Here is a 17,034-nt window from a genome sequence, read left to right on the forward strand (position 1 = left end):
TTACAGAAGCAAACAAAGATTCATCTAAGCAGGTATGTGCTTTGTAGCTTTAAGGCAACAGGGTTTTTTCAGTCATGTTATATCTCTGCTTTGTCCCCAGTGGGTGGGGACCCTGCCTTGGCAGGTGTTTTGTATTTCTTGTGGAGAAACTTGGCAACTTGCTGTCTAGAGAAACCGAAGTAAACCATCCTCTGCATGAGCATGTGTACAGCTGCTTCCCAACTCTCTCAACAGGATTTTCAGTTCAGAGCGCTGAAGAAGGTCCGCATCTTTGACGCTCCTGATGATCTTCCAAAAGAGCGCTCCAGCCTCCTCGCAGTGTCTAACAAATACGGGCTGGTCTTTGCTGGTGGAGGAACCAGTCTGCAAATCTTTCACACCAAAAATCTTCTCATGCAGAACCAGCTGGGAGAAGATCCCAATAAAATTGGTAAGGGATGTCTCGTGGTCTTTCCAGAGACAGATTTGTATGGGGTTTTCTGATCTGATAGTTGTTGGGAACACATCACTGGGGTGCTGCTGTTCAGGCATCATTCAGGTTTGGTCATCTGTACTTATTTTTCCTCCAGGTTACTGAAGAAGGGAAGTGGAATTTTCTTAGGAATTTGGCAACTCTTGAGACTGTATTGATAGAGATGAAGGGAGTTGCTTTCACTCAGTTTTTCTACATTAGCTTTGAGAGCCACTGTTAATAAGACTGGTGATTTTTGATAAACTTGTTCTAATGCTATTATTTTACAAGAACAGTTATTGTTATTTATATTAATCCCATTCATTCTATCTTCCCTTTTTTTTGTGTTTTAAGTGGAGAATGTTCAGAGTACCTTAGTTCCCATGAAGTTTCCTGTGCAGCACCTGGCTCTGAGCTGTGATAATCTCACACTGTCTGTCTGTATGATGTCCAGTGAGATTGGTTCCTTCGTTGGCTTTTTTGATGTCCGCACGTTCTTAAATCAGGTAAAACATGTGCAAAGTGGGTTTGCTTTTTGGTTTGGTTTGTTTTTTTTTGAGAATATAAGAGGAGGAGAGACATAGCTTGGGTGGGACTTTCTGTCTCTCTGTGGGAGGTGACTTGTAAAGGAATTGTTCAGTAAACTCAAAATCTGCTTCTTATATTTATCAGTCGTTACTGTATAGGAGGGTCAAAACTGCTTTGAATTATGACTTTAGGAGAACTTGGTTTTGTGCTCAGCTTTGACCATCTCAAGTATTTGTCTTTTCTAAAAGGCAAAACAGCAGAAACGTGCATTTGCGTATCACAAACTGGCCAAAGACGCGGGAAATGCAGCGATGGTCAACGACCTGAAGTGGAACCCCGCCAGCCCTGCCATGGTGGCCATCTGCCTGTCCGATGGCAGCATCTCCGTCCTGCAGGTCACGGACTCTGTGAAAGTGTACGCCACGCTGCCGTCCTCCGTTGCCGTTACATCTGGTGAGTGGCAGCCCCAGACAGAGAAGAGTAGAAGTGAAGATGGCTTTAAAAAGGCTGTTTGTCTCAAGAGGAGGTTTCTCTAAAAAAATTCTCAAAAAGGAAGTTGTTAAACTCCTAAGACTTGGAAAAATGTCTTACAGTATATCTGCTCTTTCCCAGTTGATTGAGGGAGCTGCATCTTGTGGATTAATCAAATGTGTTCACCTGTGGTTTGTGCTGCCTCAGACTTGACTGTCATTTCCAAGGAAGCATGCAAATAAGTCTCGTCATCAGTTGTTTTTTGATCTGTGCAGTCTTCCATTCTCTGTGACTGAGTGAACCCCTGCTTGTTTAATTCAGATTCATGCTATTCTGCAGGGGGAAAATTGTGGGTTTAAATTGTTGGTCCTCCTGCTTTTGTGGGGCCTTGTAACTCTCCAATTCCTTATTGCTAACAAAATTGTCTTTTTTTTTTTTTTTTTGCTTAGTGTGTTGGAGCCCAAAGGGAAAACAGCTGGCTGTAGGGAAGCAAAATGGCACAGTGGTGCAATATCTGCCTGTAAGTGTTGTTGCTAGTAAAGTTTTATGTCTGCTGAGTAGTTTGCTTTATTTTCTTTGCATCGCAAGCTACAGAATTTAGTCAGGTGGCACATGGTGTGAGCCATGTGAAGCTGCCCAACCCCTCTGATAAATATTAAAGGGTTTTAGACCAATGCTGGTTTTAAGATTTGCACCTGCCACTTAAATGTTATGATTTCAGAGTGGCATGTGGTGAGTGTTAAAGAGTGGGTGAGTTGCTCTAAACCAGTTCTCTGGGCTTTCTGCAAACCTTGCAATTGACTTCCTTTGGTGCCTTTTTCTTTGAATTTAAGGATAGTTTTATTTGCAGAACCTACAGGAGAAGAAAGTAATCCCTTGTCCTCCCTTTTATGACTCGGACAATCCTGTTAAAGGTACATATTTTTATTTCTTCTTTTAAAATACTATTACTCATTCCTCCTCATGTTGTTTTTAGTTATAACCGTACTAGTGTCCTATGGTAGTTACATAATTGCAGTGTGGTTTTGTTCATTCATTTCATTTGGATATGCTAAACCATAATCCCTGTTTGGAAACAGTAGCGTCGTGTTTTGCCTGTGATATCATCAAGCAAATCAAATACATTCTTTTGGTTAGTGTTTGAAATTTCTGGGATCACACAGTTTTTGTCCCTAATAAGATTGATGTTCTGCAGACAGATCATTAAAAGGAAATATCCTGAAGTATTCCTGGCTGAGGTATTTGTTTCCTTCTCTTTCAGTTTTGGACGTCCTGTGGATTGGCACGTATGTTTTTACTATTGTGTATGCAGCGGCTGATGGGACGCTGGAAACACCTCCGGAAGTGGTTGTAGCCATATTGCCTGTAAGTGCCAGCAAGTCACAATGACAGAAGTGTTTATTGCTTGTTATTAACTTGTTTATTACAATGACAAGTTGCTTTTATTATTCACATTGGCATCGTGTAGGATTTGAGTTTGGTACTGCTGTGAATCGTGGGTTTGGGGGGACTGAGTGGAGGTTGTATCCACTTGAAAGCCGATCAGTAACCTGTTCTCTGCCAAGATCAAATTGGGAACGCTTGGCAAGAAAACCTTGCCTGATGTAGAGTCCTGATACATGTTTTTGTTTAGGTTAGGGAGATTTTTAGGCCTGATGGTATGCTCTTATTTAGTATCAGGTTATTAATTGCTGAGGGTGTTGTGAGATGTAAATTCTTTATTGTTCCTTTATATTTTGGAGGAGAGTTTGGGTTTGTTTACTTTGTTCTTTATTTTTCAAGTGGTCTCATGATGCTGGTTCTCTCTTGAAGTATGTGGCAATTATTGGTGTACCTCCCAGGGAGGTGGTGGACTCGCCGTCCCTGGAGGTTTTTAAACTGAGATTGGACATGGCACTTAGTGCCATGATCTAATAAACGGACTAGAGTTGGACCAAGGGTTGGACTCGATGATCTCTGAGGTCTTTTCCAACCCAGTCGATTCTGTGTACCCTGATACAGTCATATTTATGGGAGATTACTTGATTTCTGCATTGGAAGGTAAATTACCAATGTTGGTCTTACAGAAAAAGGAAGAGAAGCGACCAGAGAAGTTTGTGAATTTCATGGAGCCTTGCTACGGGAGCTGCACAGAGAGACAGCATCATTACTTCCTCAACTACGTTGAGGAATGGTGAGTGGCAGGAATCACAGCACAGCCTTTGCCTTGTGCTGCGTGTCTGAGTGCACTTCTCAGTTGTTGTGTTCCTCCCTTTTGTAAACTATATCTAACTTGAATATGAGGTGAATGATATTATTTAGAAAATGCTTTGTGGAAGTACAGCTAATTTCTCCTGCAAGCTTTATCTCTGTGCCAACATACCAATCTGTCTTGTGAGAATACTTATTATTCTTTAAAATCTGTCATAACCATTTCCCTTGAGATTGTAAGTCATAGGTTGGGTAAAGCATGAACTTGTTTTCTCCCTTAATTGTGTATCTGTGTGAAGAAGCTGCTTCTAACTTTTCTACTACCTGACTTGGACCATAATTATTTATGATGATACAGTGGCTGCCAAATCACTGTTTGGCAAAGAGTTTCAGCCCCTGTTGACTGCTTTTAAAGAAAAAAAAATTCCACAGTGGTGTAGCGAATCGTATTTCCCTCATCTTGGGAGGAAAAGTCAGTTCCATATTATAAATTGTATTCCTAGTTACAAATTTGTATAGATAATAAAGAATTGTGGAACTGGGGACCTTGCCTTGGATCCTCATGTTGGTTTTAACCCACTTGTGTCCATGCTTACAGGGATCTAGTTCTGGCAGCTTCGGCAGCTTCCACAGAAGTCAGCATTCTTGCCAGGCAGGGGGATCAGGTAATGTTCTTGTTCCTGTTGCATTTGTCCATATGTGCCTTCCATTTCTAGAAAATCTAAGCAAGTATAACCTGTGTAAGAGCTGGAATACAAAGAGATGGTATATTTGAAATCAAACAAACAAACAACAGCCAAAAGCCAAAAAAAAAAAACCCTTTAGTTTTACATCCGAGTTGTACAGAAACTTAATTCATAGATGAATGAGAGATTTGAGTGACGCAAAAGGATAAACTGAAACACAGTGTGTTGTGGACCAAGCGCCAGAAATCTATTTTTTCATTATTCACTTGGTAGTCTCAAAATTTGGTCCAACTCACTATAATATAGTGATTCATGTGAGGTCATTAATTGAAGTTAAACATTAAAACTGTCTGACCTCACTGAACTCTGACATGCAATGACGTGTGAGAAATCACACACAAATCTGTGAAGAGCCTTGACGTTATTTGTTAATCTGACAAATTTAAGTAGATGCTCTCTAGCTTTTTGTGCAGTCTTATCTTCTATTGTAGTGGTCTAGAGTTCTGAGGAAGGCTGACCGCATGAAAACAGAAGTCAAAATAATAGCCTTACTTTTTGCAGAACTGGGAATCGTGGGTTTTGGAGGACTCCAGCAGAGCAGAACTTCCTGTGACAGACAAGAGCGATGACACTCTGCCTGTTGGCGTTGCTGTAGATTACACCAGTAACATGCCCATCCCAATCAGTAAGTCCTGTTAGTCTTTCTTGTGGAATAGTCCAATAATAGCAATATATGAGAGATTTTTGAGGGGCAGCCTGGTTCTCAGGGTTCTAGGGGATTGCTCTGAAAGGGAGACTGACAGAGAATCCATCCTGCCTTTTCATACCAAGCCCACAGCACATGTGGGCTTACTTCTGTGTAAGGCTTCAAATGGCAAAGTGTTAAATAAAATACAGTTCTTCCTCAAAGTTTTTGGCAGCCTGGGATACTGCACTAGCAGACATGGCAAACAAAGCATCTGAGTTATGTCTGTGTTTTACAGAGCTGGGATAACAGTGAGTTTAAAGGAGTTATATTCTAACACCAGGGATTTCGGACAGCCTGGGAGGCTTGCTTTCTTCTTGTAGCTTATGTCGTTTTGCAGAACTGTTTTGTATGAAGTACATTTGTGCTGATCTAAAGGAAAAGTGGGTTAGATTCAAAGCCAGAAAAAAACAGAGATCATGGAGGTGAATGCGTAGGTTTTAATTCTGCATTAAAGCACAGGGCCTGCACTGACTGAACCCTGCTGTGCTCTACATCTCCCCAGTTCCATTATTGCTGTACCTTCTGTGCTGCCTGAAGGCTCTTCAAAGCGCCTTGTCAGAGGCTGAAGCTGAAACTACATTTGAGCTATTGTGTTGTACCTTAGTGAATTCTGAATACTCTCCCTTGAAACCCAGAGACAGATTGAAATAGAGATGCCTTCAGGCAGAGTCGAAGGTACTGCAGTCAGGAGTTCCTGAAGAGCACAGGAGGGTGCCGATTAACTGAGAACTTTACCTGGCTGAAAACCTACAGAAGGGAATTGAGGTCAACCTTTGTACTTGAATGAAAAATGGATTTTGAAGCATTTTCTCTCTTAATCTGTACAGTTATTGGATTAAGAAATCTGTCAGGGCAGCTTTTTTTAAGACCAAGTTGTGCTGCCTTAGAGTTTTTAGAAAGGTTTTTGGAGAAGCCTTTTGCACATTCTCTGTGCTCTCACAGGCTGCAATCAGCTTGATTTTAGCTGCACATTAATTGGCTTTGCACTTAACAGCAAGTTTGGATTTCAAAGAAACCTCATTTGTCTTGGAGCTTGTTCCCATGTGGAACCTACCCTTCCCTGGCATGGTTTTCTTGAAGAACTGATAGGTAGAGAAACACGGCCATCCACTGCATTGCCCGACAAACAAAGCACCGTGAGCATAGCAGATTTTTCATTAAGTCAGAAATAGCAAGGGATAAAGAAGGAAAAAAAGAGAATTGGGTATTCACAGGGAAGGGAACCAAGATACAGGTGAAAGACAGAAGGGTGAAATGTAATAAATATTGTGCTAAGCAAGTCATGTGAAGGTGCCAATGCCAGTAGGAACAGAACAGGAAACTTTTGCTGTGGGACTTAACCTACATGGTCTCTGGCAGGTGACGAGAAGACCCTTCCTCCAGCTCCAGTTCTGATCTTGTTGTCTACGGATGGTGTGCTCTGCCCATTTTACATGATCAACCAAAACCCAGGGGTCAGATCACTTATTGTGACCCCAGAGCCGTTGCCGTTAGTAGGGGAGAGAGTTCCGAAATCGACAGGTAAGTGCTCCAGTGGGTTAGGGAAACACTTGCATTTGTGGATCTTTGTCGTCTTCATCTGTAAGTGGTCACAGAAAAGACTTTTTTTTTTTTTCTTTATAACGATAATGGGGAGCAGTTCTTGAGTGTTTTGGCCCCTCTGCGGAATGAGGCCAAAGCAATTCTAGGAGGCCCTTTGCCCAGCTTTGGGGTGTGTGACTGGGACTGCAGCAGGGACAGTGGGCTTTGCCTGGGGACAAGCATCAAGCACTGTGCAGAGCCAGAGCAGGGTCTGTGTGCTTCAGAGACGTGATGGTTCTCCTCCATATGTTTTGCCACAGGAGACCATGAGATGAACTAAAGTGTTTGGCTGCAGCAAAAGCTCATTTTAAACACTAGCTTTTCACAGCACTGTGAAAATTGTGTTAGCAGGTGAAGAGTTGTCAAGGTTTAAGGCAAGGCGACTCCGCTGGGAGTAGTAGTTTTATCCGAGTTATGTGTTGCCATATATAGTGTGAGGTGGGCAGGTAAGCTGATTGTGTTGCTTGTCTGCAGGCATGCAGTAATAATTGCAAACCTACCATTTCCTTCCGTAAGCCCAAATTTGCTTCTCCTTCCCCAAACAGAATGCTTTTATTTGGCAGCCTGCCTCCCTGCAGCACTGGCCAGCTTCTGCGTTGACAGCCTGTTTTATTTGAGATGGCAGGAACCTCATCAGAATCAATGGGGAAAAGTGAAGCCTTTTCACGAGAAATTCCAAACAACATTAATCTAGGCAGACTGTAGTATTGATCGTGGCTTGGACTTGGTGCAGTTTCTGTATCACTTAGTGGGTTTGGGGACTGGAAGCCTGACTCTGTCATCTCTCTTCCTCACTGTCTGTCCAGTGAGCGAGATAGTGCTGAACTGTCCCCATTTGACCTTGCGATACCTTCTGCCATTAGTCACTGCCGCCAAACGAGTCTCTTCCTTCCCCATTTGTCTTTCTGCAGGAAGTACCGCCACGACTCCAACCACTCCTCCAACTTCTGGAAAGACTGACACAGCACCAGGTGTTGCTCTGGCTGCGCCTGCCTCAAGTCAACCCCCGGCAGCGGGTGGAGCAGCTGCTTTTTCCTTTGTGGCTTCAGCTGTGAAGATGCCCGGTACTACGGGCAGTGATCCTCAGTCTTTCTCCTTTGCCACTGATGCCTCCAAGCCAGCTCTGGCTCCCAGTCTGACTGGAGCAGCAACGTTCTCCTTCTCCTCTCCTCCTAAGGCATCTGTGACTCCTGCACCTTCTGTAGTCACCACCACAGCTACTGCCACCTCCTTTTCATTTGGATCAGTGAACTTTAAACCAGCTGCAGAAAGCTCGCCTGGGCCACCAGTCTCCACAACACCTGTTGCACAGAAGTCATCTTTTGCACCTTCAGCTTCTGCAGTCAAAGTGAACCTCAATGAGAAGTAAATACAGTACTTAATGCAGTGGCTAGACACTTGTTAAATTGCATGGATGTGAAGATGGTTTCTGGCTTTTTGCCCTGACAGCTGTTCCCCATGCTCCCAAGGAAGCACTGAGGAAGGCTCTCTTTATGCCACACATGGCTGTCTTGCTCTGAAAACCTTCTGTGCTTCCCATACCAGAGGTTACATTCATGGACAAAATACTAGTGGAGGGAAGATGCAAAAATTAGAGTGATAATTTACCAAATTGCCAGAGACCTAGTTGTTTCGTGTCTGATTTGTAGGCGTCAAACAGTAATTCTGTGCCTTGGTTTGGCTCAAATCATGGTTAAAGGCTCTTGGGAACAATGGGGTTTGAAATCCTTTATGTCTGGAACTGGTTTAGTTGTGGTGGTGATAGCGCAAGTTTCTTTGTTTGTTGAAGGTTCCTTACCCCTGACCTAAAGAGTAACTTGCAGATCTGATAGGAAGCTGTATCTATAGCTGATAGATTTCTTTTCCCCTCCTGTATTCAGTGAAGAGGGTGGATTTGTTCTCAAATGGATGCTTGCTCACTGAACACAAGATCTGAAATCTTCAAAGCTTGTTCATGCCAACTGAAGGAAAACTGATATCAATTAGAAACTGCAAAACGGATTTGAGTGATAAGTGCTCTCAGATTTCATATACTGACCCTCCCCTCCAACTCCTGAGACTGGCTATCTTTTTTTAGGAAAAATCATTTAAAACACAGAGCTATGTTAATTGGAGTTGTTTTCTGTGGAGAGCAATTCTAATGTAAATGCATCATAAGAAATTTCTGATGGTTCAAGTGATTATTTTTTAATTAGAAAAATCTTTACTACACCAGGATCTGATGGTAGCTCTTTCAGCTTTTAAAATTTTGTATTTTGTCTATAAAGTAAATGATATGTTTGTGAATTGGCTATTTAAATTGCCTGCCTTGAGGAGCTGAGTTTGCAGATGAATGGAATTTCATATTTTGCAAAACTTCTGGTTTAGCATTGATGCGAGGATGACACTGAAAGACAGCTCAGATTTGCTACAGGTGGTGCTTTGGTGTGAAATAATGAGATGCATTTTGAAGCAGAGTAGTATTTCTTGTTGGTGTTTGGCTTTTGCTCACTAGGTGGGTCTATAGTAGCAGGCTTGGTGCTTCCATATATTCAGAAATGATCCTGAATGGCTCCTTGCCACTGTCTCCAGAAGCTACACTTGTAAGTTTGTGTCTGGAGCTCGAGTTGTTTTGACTTCAAGGGGATGCTAAATTCATTAGAACTTAGTGCTTCATTTTGGATGGAGGGAAACAGCCAAGACCAGTTCAGAGCTGAAAGATGTTCTGCTTTCTCTTGCAGGTTCACTGCTGTAGACACCTCTTCTCCCCCTAGCAGCAGTCAGTGGACTTCCCCAATGTTTTCGTTCTCCACTGCTACAAAACCTGCTTCTGGAGGTCCTCTGGGCCAGTCCTCACCCCTCGCAGCCTCTCCTACCACACCACTGAAGGCTTCGACCCCTGTACCTGCAGCAGGTAGGAATCTGATGCATATTGTTGGGAATAACACGTTATAAACAATGTTCTAAAAGTTTTAGGATGCAGTGAGCTTCATTTGGCTTCTTTCTTTCTTGTTTTTCGTGCTGTGTTTACTGATGCAGCAGAAGTCCTTGATTTGCATGCCATAGTGATGTTGATGGACTTAGTACTGAAACTGAGATGTTTTTCCATTTGTGCATTTTGTTCCCCAGATAGCTGTATGTGAAACAAATATATTCAGCTTCTTAAGTTCATCCAGAAGTTCTGGCATTTTCAGTGATGTGTAATACAGCTCTGATTCTGAATATTCTGGGCAGTCACACAAGTCATTGCCTTATCTTGCATCTGGGGTAACTAGAGTTGAAAATGGTCACAAATGAGTTTGCATTAGATGGCATTTGTTAGCAGAATAATATTCCATTTCTCAGATGATTGTGTGACTGGGGCTTTTAAGGTCCCCTGGGAGTGGTAGAGCCAGATATTGAAGAGTGGGAGTTGTTACCCTTAGCAGAGAACTGGGATGGGATTAAAACAGCACCTAAAGAAGGTGTTTTGTGCTGGGGCCTGTACCACTGTTGGTTTTGGATTTGACAGCGATGATTATCATCGTGTCTGATCACAACTTGTTTTCTCAGGCTTTGTGTAAGCTTATAAATCACTGTTCATCATCTTAAATTCCAGTGTCACGTCCTGCTCAGAGTGTACCTTCAGCTTCTACACTACAGAAGACAGCCAAAATCACCCCGTCTGCAGCAAAGCCAAGCTCTACTCAGGTAGTGGGAACTTGAGCGAGTTCTTTAGTGGAAGAATGTTGTACATGGCCCATGAATTGCTTCAGATTCATTGGACTGAATGACTGTTCTTTGGTCAAAGAATTAGCTAGCAAATCTGTGGGACTAAAACTATGTTCTATTTCTGTCTTTAGAGAGCTGCATTTTGATGTATCTTGTCATAATCAGAGTTGTAGAAACTCATTCTTTCTGTTGTTAGAGAAATGAGGTTTCATGGCTTTCCTAGCTAATAAGAAGTTGAGACGCCTTGACAGCGTATTGAGAGTGACACCAAATTTGTTGGGTATTAAAATGAAAGCAGTAATACAGAGCAGCCCACAAAAACTTCCTTTGCTTTCATGAAGCTTTGGCCCCATGTGCATACCAGTCTTGGTTTACCATGGAACTGGTATTGATGCTTATGACAGTTGTCTCCCTGATGACTGATGGACTGGACTGGTGATGGGTGAATGCAGTTTCTAACATCAGGCATTTTTTGATATTCTAAGTTCCTTATTGCTAAGGATATATCCCTAATATTGGCTTTGGGTTTGTTTTGGTTTGTTTTCAGGGCAAATCAGCACTCCCCAGCACACCTTTAGAGAAACAGGCCCACCAGTGGAAGGATTCAGACCCTGTCATAGCAGGAATCAGAGAGGAGGTGAGATTCACGAGCAGTTTATAAGTACACAAGACACTTATTTTTCAGTTCACGTATGTTCAGATGGTGTCTGTCAGTAGTTTAGGAATCAGAATGGAAATTTTTTCCAAGATGATCAGCCTGGTTTGTAATTGCTGTTTGTGTGTCCTGTTCAGTCATCTTTAATTTCAGTCACCGCACTGGAAAAATTGAGTATTCTTTCCTATTAATGTTCAAGAAGAATTTCCTGCTTGGACTGCAAAGTGACAAGTGTTTATGGTTTAGTAGAAACGTTGTCCAAGAGCTGTGACATTTGTTCCAGACCCTGGTGTGTTTCAGTGACTGTGCTTTCTTCCCTTGACTTCATAGATTGCACATTTTCAGAAGGAGATGGAGGAGCTGAAGGCCCGGACTTCCAAAGCCTGTTTCCAAGTGGGTACTCCAGAGGAAATGAAGATGTTGCGGTCAGAGTCAGATGATCTTCACACCTTCCTCTTGGAAATTAAAGAGACAACAGAGGTGAGCAGAGTATCTTCAAACTGCTTAACTCCTCAGCAATGACTGTTGCTCACCTGATGTACTTAACCTGCTAAAACTGAGCTGTTGTAGATGGAACATCTGACTGTGCTGCTTTAATGTGGGGGTGACATTTGCATTTGTACTTTCAGGCAGATGCTTGCAGAAGCCTCTGTTCTAGAGATGGCAATGAAAAAATGTTTCTTTGAACCTTGTCACGTCTGTTCTATTTCTGTTTGCAGTCACTTCATGGAGATATTAGTATTCTGAAGACAACTTTGCTGGAGGGATTTGCAGGGGTAGAAGAGGCTAGAGAACAGAATGTACGGAATCACAGCTCGGGGTATTTACACTTGCTCTATACAAAACCTTTGGATCCCAAGAGTGAAGCACAGCTTCAGGTATGAAACATGTCACCCAACTTCTAATCTAGAGTTTTTTATATAAAACAGACTTGCATGTGCAAGTGCCCAGCAGTTTTGTTCTGCCCTGGGTATTTGCTATTTCTTTTATAGTTTAGTAAAAGTGTGAGTTTTATTTTCCCTGAGTTTGCAAGACATGCTGAAAATCCTCTCCTAAAGCTCTTGTGTGTTGTTGTCATTTGCAGTAATGATTCAAAACTGCAGCTGAAGTGGTACACCTGAGATCCAAGGCTATTCTAAACTTAGAATGTGACTCTTGACACCCTGTTCCCTCTCGGCCTGTAGTGTTTGCTCAGAGATTTCAGTTAGAAGAATTTTTTTTTCAACACTTTGTAGAAGAGTTCTTGGAATTATTTTTATCTTCAGCAAGTGCCTTCTAGAACAATTTGATTTATTATGACTTAGAGAATTGTGTGGTTAATTTCACGGATGACGGAGCATAAAGCTAAATGATATTCTAAAAGCTGGAGCACAAAAGAAAATAACCAGCAGCACATAAGAATGCTTTCAAAGACATGAAAGAAGGTAGGGGTGAATGAAGCACTCTTTTTGTTACAGCTCTAGTGATGAGAGGGCTATTTAACCCTAACCAAAATAGAGTGAATGTGCCCTACAAATGATACTTGGTCTTTTGTATGCTCATAAGTTCCCCTCTAGCAGGCTGAAGATACAGTTGAATGTCATCTTTGTTACAGTAGGTATCAAGAGGACGCACACAGCCAGTTACTACAAATCAGCTGACATGAAGTAATTTCTTTTAGGTCTGATCTCTAATCTTCACCTGCGTTCTGTAGATTGATTCACAGTCTTAATTGTTTGCCTGCTCTGTGACATTTCAAGCTTATGCTTGTGACTTCAGAGAGATTATAATCTTGAAATGCTTGTTTCACTGATGTAGAGAGAGGATCATGAGGAAAGAAGAACAGTGGGAGAGATGCGGAATGTAAGGAGGGAGCTTTCAGGTCAACTTTCTGGATTTGGATTGAGGATGGGTGCATCACATTAGAATTTCGTGCTGTATCTTGAAAGCAGTTGCAGTGGGATTTTTCCCAAGCTGTGTTACTTGTCCGCTTCATCATTTTATTTAAGTGAGCCTTTTGTTGAGCTGAAACTAGTTGCAGCTTCCATTTCCATTTTACGAGATCGGAGTTGAAGTCGTGTTCGTGCTGGAGGGACGACAATAGCGAGACTGAAGGCTGGTCTTGTTTAGGGAGCAGGGCTTCTAGCCAGAGGCCTCTGGCTTAGTTGTGCAACTGTGTGGTTGTGGATAAGTCACTTTACTCTCTCTGTGCTTTATTTTTTTAATTATTATTTTCCTACCTATAAAAATCTTGTTAATTCTTTGCCTTATTGTGGGAGTTGTATTTGTGAATGTTTGAATGCTCTCATGAATCACAGTCTGTGAATGCTGGTATCCCAGAGCCATGTGAATAGCCTGCAAAGCTTTGATCACCTATAATTGTTACAAGTTTCAACATTGTAAAATAGGAGCAAATGACTCATGATCTGGAAATGAGATTTGAACTAAGGTTTGTTTTGTATAATGCCTGATGTTAGTAAAACCATTTCTGTAAAGACCTGGTAATGTTTTGCAAATATTATGGAAAGTACTATTTCTAGTTGAGAGCTGGGATAGTATGTCCAAGCCAAGCCCTCTGGCTACTCCATTGATAAGTAAATTTTCACTATGTTGGGTTCTGTTGTGCTGATAAAACTTTCCAGGCAGAAGTACGGGAAAGTGCCACATGGCTTGGACTCAATGAGCCCAAAGGGTCTTCAGCTTCTTCACCTGAAACTGAGATTTCTGAAGCAAATTAAAAACTGACTTTATTTTGCATGGTAGGAAATTCGACGCTTGCACCAATACGTGAAGTTTGCTGTTCAGGATGTGAACGATGTTCTGGATTTGGAGTGGGATCGGCACCTGGAACAGAAGAGAAAGCAGAAGTAAGTAACTGAATCTGGAATACAGAACAACTGTAAGACACCTAATGGGAGTTATAGGCTCAGACTGTTTGGCTTCACACATGTTATAAGGTTACTGCATCTCTGTGTACAGTGTTAATAGTGCTTGTAGAAAAAAAACCTGTAAAACGAACTTTGTAGAAACCAAATGCATCAATTGGTGGTAGCTAATAAATGAAACACTTTGAAGTAAATGAATAAACTTGCAGCATCTCCAAAGGAGAAATATTCATTTGAGATGAAATGAACCGTTTTGGTGTTCAAACAAAACCATGTTTGACCTCGTGGAGTTTAAGTAGGTAGAACCACTAAACTACTTTGCATATGTGTGCCGGCTCGTGGCCAGATATATAGAACGGTCCTTATGCCTGTCTTTTCATCTGATTTCTTGAGGCGTCTGATAGTTCCTGAGCGAGAGACTTTGTTCAACACCCTGGCTAATAACCGGGAAATAATCAATCAGCAGAGGAAGAGACTAAATCAGCTCGTGAACAGCCTGCAGCAGCTCCGACTGTATAATCAGACATCTCAATGGAGTGTTCCCAGTGATACATCTTCTCTTAGCAGTGCTCAAAGGTATGTGGAACACGAATTCCTCAGTGGTGTTGACACTCCTCTCTTGCCCCCAGCAATGTGGAAGGGCGTATTCTTCAAAGAATTATGTTCTGTGGATGTGGTGTGGGAGGACAAGATGTCCTAAAAATTATATGAAACTATGCCCAGGTAATACAGAAACTCCTTGGTTATATTCTATGACACGCAGTTTGATGATTACTGGAGATTTCCCCTAAAAGTTACAGGTTTTATAGTAAACAGGATAACTGAGCCTCTAGGCTGAGTACTGCTGGTTTTCTGTCCAAATCCAGGGGAAGCAGTGCATGGCTCTTAGAGTTTTCAAAGTTTAAATAGCACAGTGTTTAGAGGAGCCAATTGTTCTTCCAGATGAGCCAATGGTTCTAGTGGTTCCTTTTGTTCCTGATTTGGTTGGTTTCTTTCTGCTGACCGTGTTTTTTCACTGCTCTGCCTTGTTCCAGTTTTGACAGTGACCTTGAAAGCCTGCGCAATGCCTTGATGAAAACTACCTTGGAATCACATGCCAAACCTCTGCCTAAAGTACCTGGTAATTTATTCTTTCTTCCTGGCCTTCACACCATAAATGTGAATAATGTGAATTACTTTTTTTGACTTGCAGTTTGATTATAGACTAATAACTGTCGCTTTTTTTTTTTCCCAGCTAAATTATCCCCTGTGAAACAGGCACAGCTGAGGAATTTTCTAGCCAAGAGGAAAACTCCACCAGTTAGGTCTACAGCTCCAGGTAAACCTTTAGTTACCATAGAATTCTGAAATACTCTCCAGGAGGATGACTTACCTGCTGTCAGTTCTGAAGTTAGCTTTTAGCTTCTCACTCTACTTCTTATTTCCTCTTCCCTCATCTGCTCTCAGTAAGAGTCTCCTTCAGTTACTGTTATGTTGAAGGCTGCCTTTTCTGGCAGTTAAGAAACTAAATCCTATGAATGCAGGATTAAAAGAAGCCTAGAATAGGGTGTCTGTGTCCTGGCTGTTAGGCTGGATGGTTCTCTCAATACACCGATGTGATTTTGTTTCTGATATTGCAGCAAGTCTGTCCCGATCTGCCTTCTTGTCAACAAGATATTATGAAGATTTGGATGAAGTCAGCTCAACATCCTCAGTTTCCCAGTCACTGGAGAATGAAGATTCGCAGACAGTGGACCAGGAAGAAGAGGCTGCTCCAGTCCAAGTCCCTCGTCATGCTCCTGTGGTCCGAACCCCCTCTATCCAGCCTGGTTTGGTGCCTCAGTCTCCATCCTTTGGGAAACAGCACCTTCCCCTGGGTACTTTGCGCGAGTTGTTTTTGCTATCTGCGTGTATCCTTGTCAATATCTTTAACCACTGTATCTATTGCCAGTGCTTCAGATCCTGGAAGAATGAGATTGCAGTGTGCAGACTTACATTGCCAGGTTTCCAGAGTGGCATTGTAATCTCATGAACTTGAGCTAAAAGTACTAAAATATCTCAACTCATTGACTGTGTTTCTCTGATACCCTGTTTCTTTCAGATCGTACTGACCATCGTATTCCTTTAGTACTTTGGGCATTATTTTAAGAAATAATAGCATACACTTAAAGCAAAATCCAGGGAACTGAAGTATTCTGAGCCCACGAAGCCACAATAAGAATTATATTTGCATATCCTCAGTTTTCTTTGTACAAGAGAGGGGTTTTTTAACATCTCTAGCCGGAGAGAAAAATAAGGTGTCAGCAGAAGTGTCTGTAATAGCAAACTGAAAGTCATCTAATGCATTGAAATGACAACTATTGAGATTAACTGGCTGAATTCATTGGGATATACAGAAACTGCCAGGGACAGATTGTGTTGATTGTTTAAAAGCCCTGTGCGTCAGTCTGGTCAGAAGGAACTGGTGTACTTAGAGGAGCAGTTCAACAAAGGCTTTCAAGTTGCCCTGATTTGTAGAGATATAGTGAAGCGTAATTTTATTTTTTTTTATTTTTTATTTTTCATTTTGTAGCGCCCACCTCTTCAAACAGAGTCATACCACAAGGGGCGGACAGTACAATGCTTGCAACGAAGACGGTGAAACACGGGGCCCCCGCTCCCACCGTCACCGTTCCAGCACCGCAAGCAGCCGCTGCCGCAGCCCTGCGGAGGCAGATGGCCAGCCAGGCCCCAGGTAAAGGCTGCCTGATGGCCCAAGTGACCTCTGGGCAGTTGAGTGTGGCTTTCACAGGAACTTAGTACTTTCAAAGGAGGAGATCATCAAAGTGTGATGCACATCTGTATTTGTTTCTTTTGGCTTTTTCATTCCTGTAAGCTGCAGTATGAAATGCCTGAGAAATTCTCACCTCAGGTGTCTTTGTCTGTGCAATGACAGAAGTGTCGATGAGTCTGGAGATCCTGGCACGGCGGCTGATCTGTGTGCAGGAAACTGTTGGAGGGCAGAGAAAGGATGTCACTGGCCTATATTAACAACTCTTCATTATTAGCTATGCAGTTAAAGATCTGAATTGTAAAACAGTTTTCATATAGAAAAGTTAAAGGTGAACTGCTGAGTTAAGCCTTGGTTCTGCTTGTAAGGTTTTGAGTTGGCAGGAGAAAGGTTCCCCAACTTAAGCTTTTCTCATTTGGTT

General features: G+C 42.2%; 1 protein-coding gene across 2 annotated transcripts in view; it reads left to right on the forward strand.

Moving 5' to 3' along the window:
- Positions 1 to 17,034, forward strand: part of NUP214 (nucleoporin 214) — a 39,472-nt gene that overhangs the window by 1,158 nt on the left and 21,280 nt on the right. For both annotated transcript variants that reach the window (XM_082067664.1, XM_082067665.1), the window contains exons 2-23: positions 235 to 430; positions 806 to 957; positions 1,228 to 1,432; positions 1,900 to 1,970; positions 2,301 to 2,364; positions 2,712 to 2,815; positions 3,517 to 3,623; positions 4,239 to 4,305; positions 4,888 to 5,011; positions 6,434 to 6,595; positions 7,567 to 8,020; positions 9,376 to 9,548; positions 10,233 to 10,324; positions 10,893 to 10,982; positions 11,331 to 11,480; positions 11,720 to 11,878; positions 13,743 to 13,846; positions 14,258 to 14,440; positions 14,899 to 14,984; positions 15,099 to 15,182; positions 15,484 to 15,720; positions 16,416 to 16,577. In XM_082067664.1, coding sequence (XP_081923790.1) covers positions 235 to 430; positions 806 to 957; positions 1,228 to 1,432; positions 1,900 to 1,970; positions 2,301 to 2,364; positions 2,712 to 2,815; positions 3,517 to 3,623; positions 4,239 to 4,305; positions 4,888 to 5,011; positions 6,434 to 6,595; positions 7,567 to 8,020; positions 9,376 to 9,548; positions 10,233 to 10,324; positions 10,893 to 10,982; positions 11,331 to 11,480; positions 11,720 to 11,878; positions 13,743 to 13,846; positions 14,258 to 14,440; positions 14,899 to 14,984; positions 15,099 to 15,182; positions 15,484 to 15,720; positions 16,416 to 16,577 — 3,226 coding nt within the window. The remainder of the gene's footprint in view (positions 1 to 234; positions 431 to 805; positions 958 to 1,227; positions 1,433 to 1,899; positions 1,971 to 2,300; positions 2,365 to 2,711; positions 2,816 to 3,516; positions 3,624 to 4,238; positions 4,306 to 4,887; positions 5,012 to 6,433; positions 6,596 to 7,566; positions 8,021 to 9,375; positions 9,549 to 10,232; positions 10,325 to 10,892; positions 10,983 to 11,330; positions 11,481 to 11,719; positions 11,879 to 13,742; positions 13,847 to 14,257; positions 14,441 to 14,898; positions 14,985 to 15,098; positions 15,183 to 15,483; positions 15,721 to 16,415; positions 16,578 to 17,034) is intronic.

The sequence above is a fragment of the Streptopelia decaocto genome (assembly GCF_964273445.1).
Source record: "Streptopelia decaocto genome assembly, chromosome: 17".
NCBI classification, from domain to species: domain Eukaryota; kingdom Metazoa; phylum Chordata; class Aves; order Columbiformes; family Columbidae; genus Streptopelia; species Streptopelia decaocto.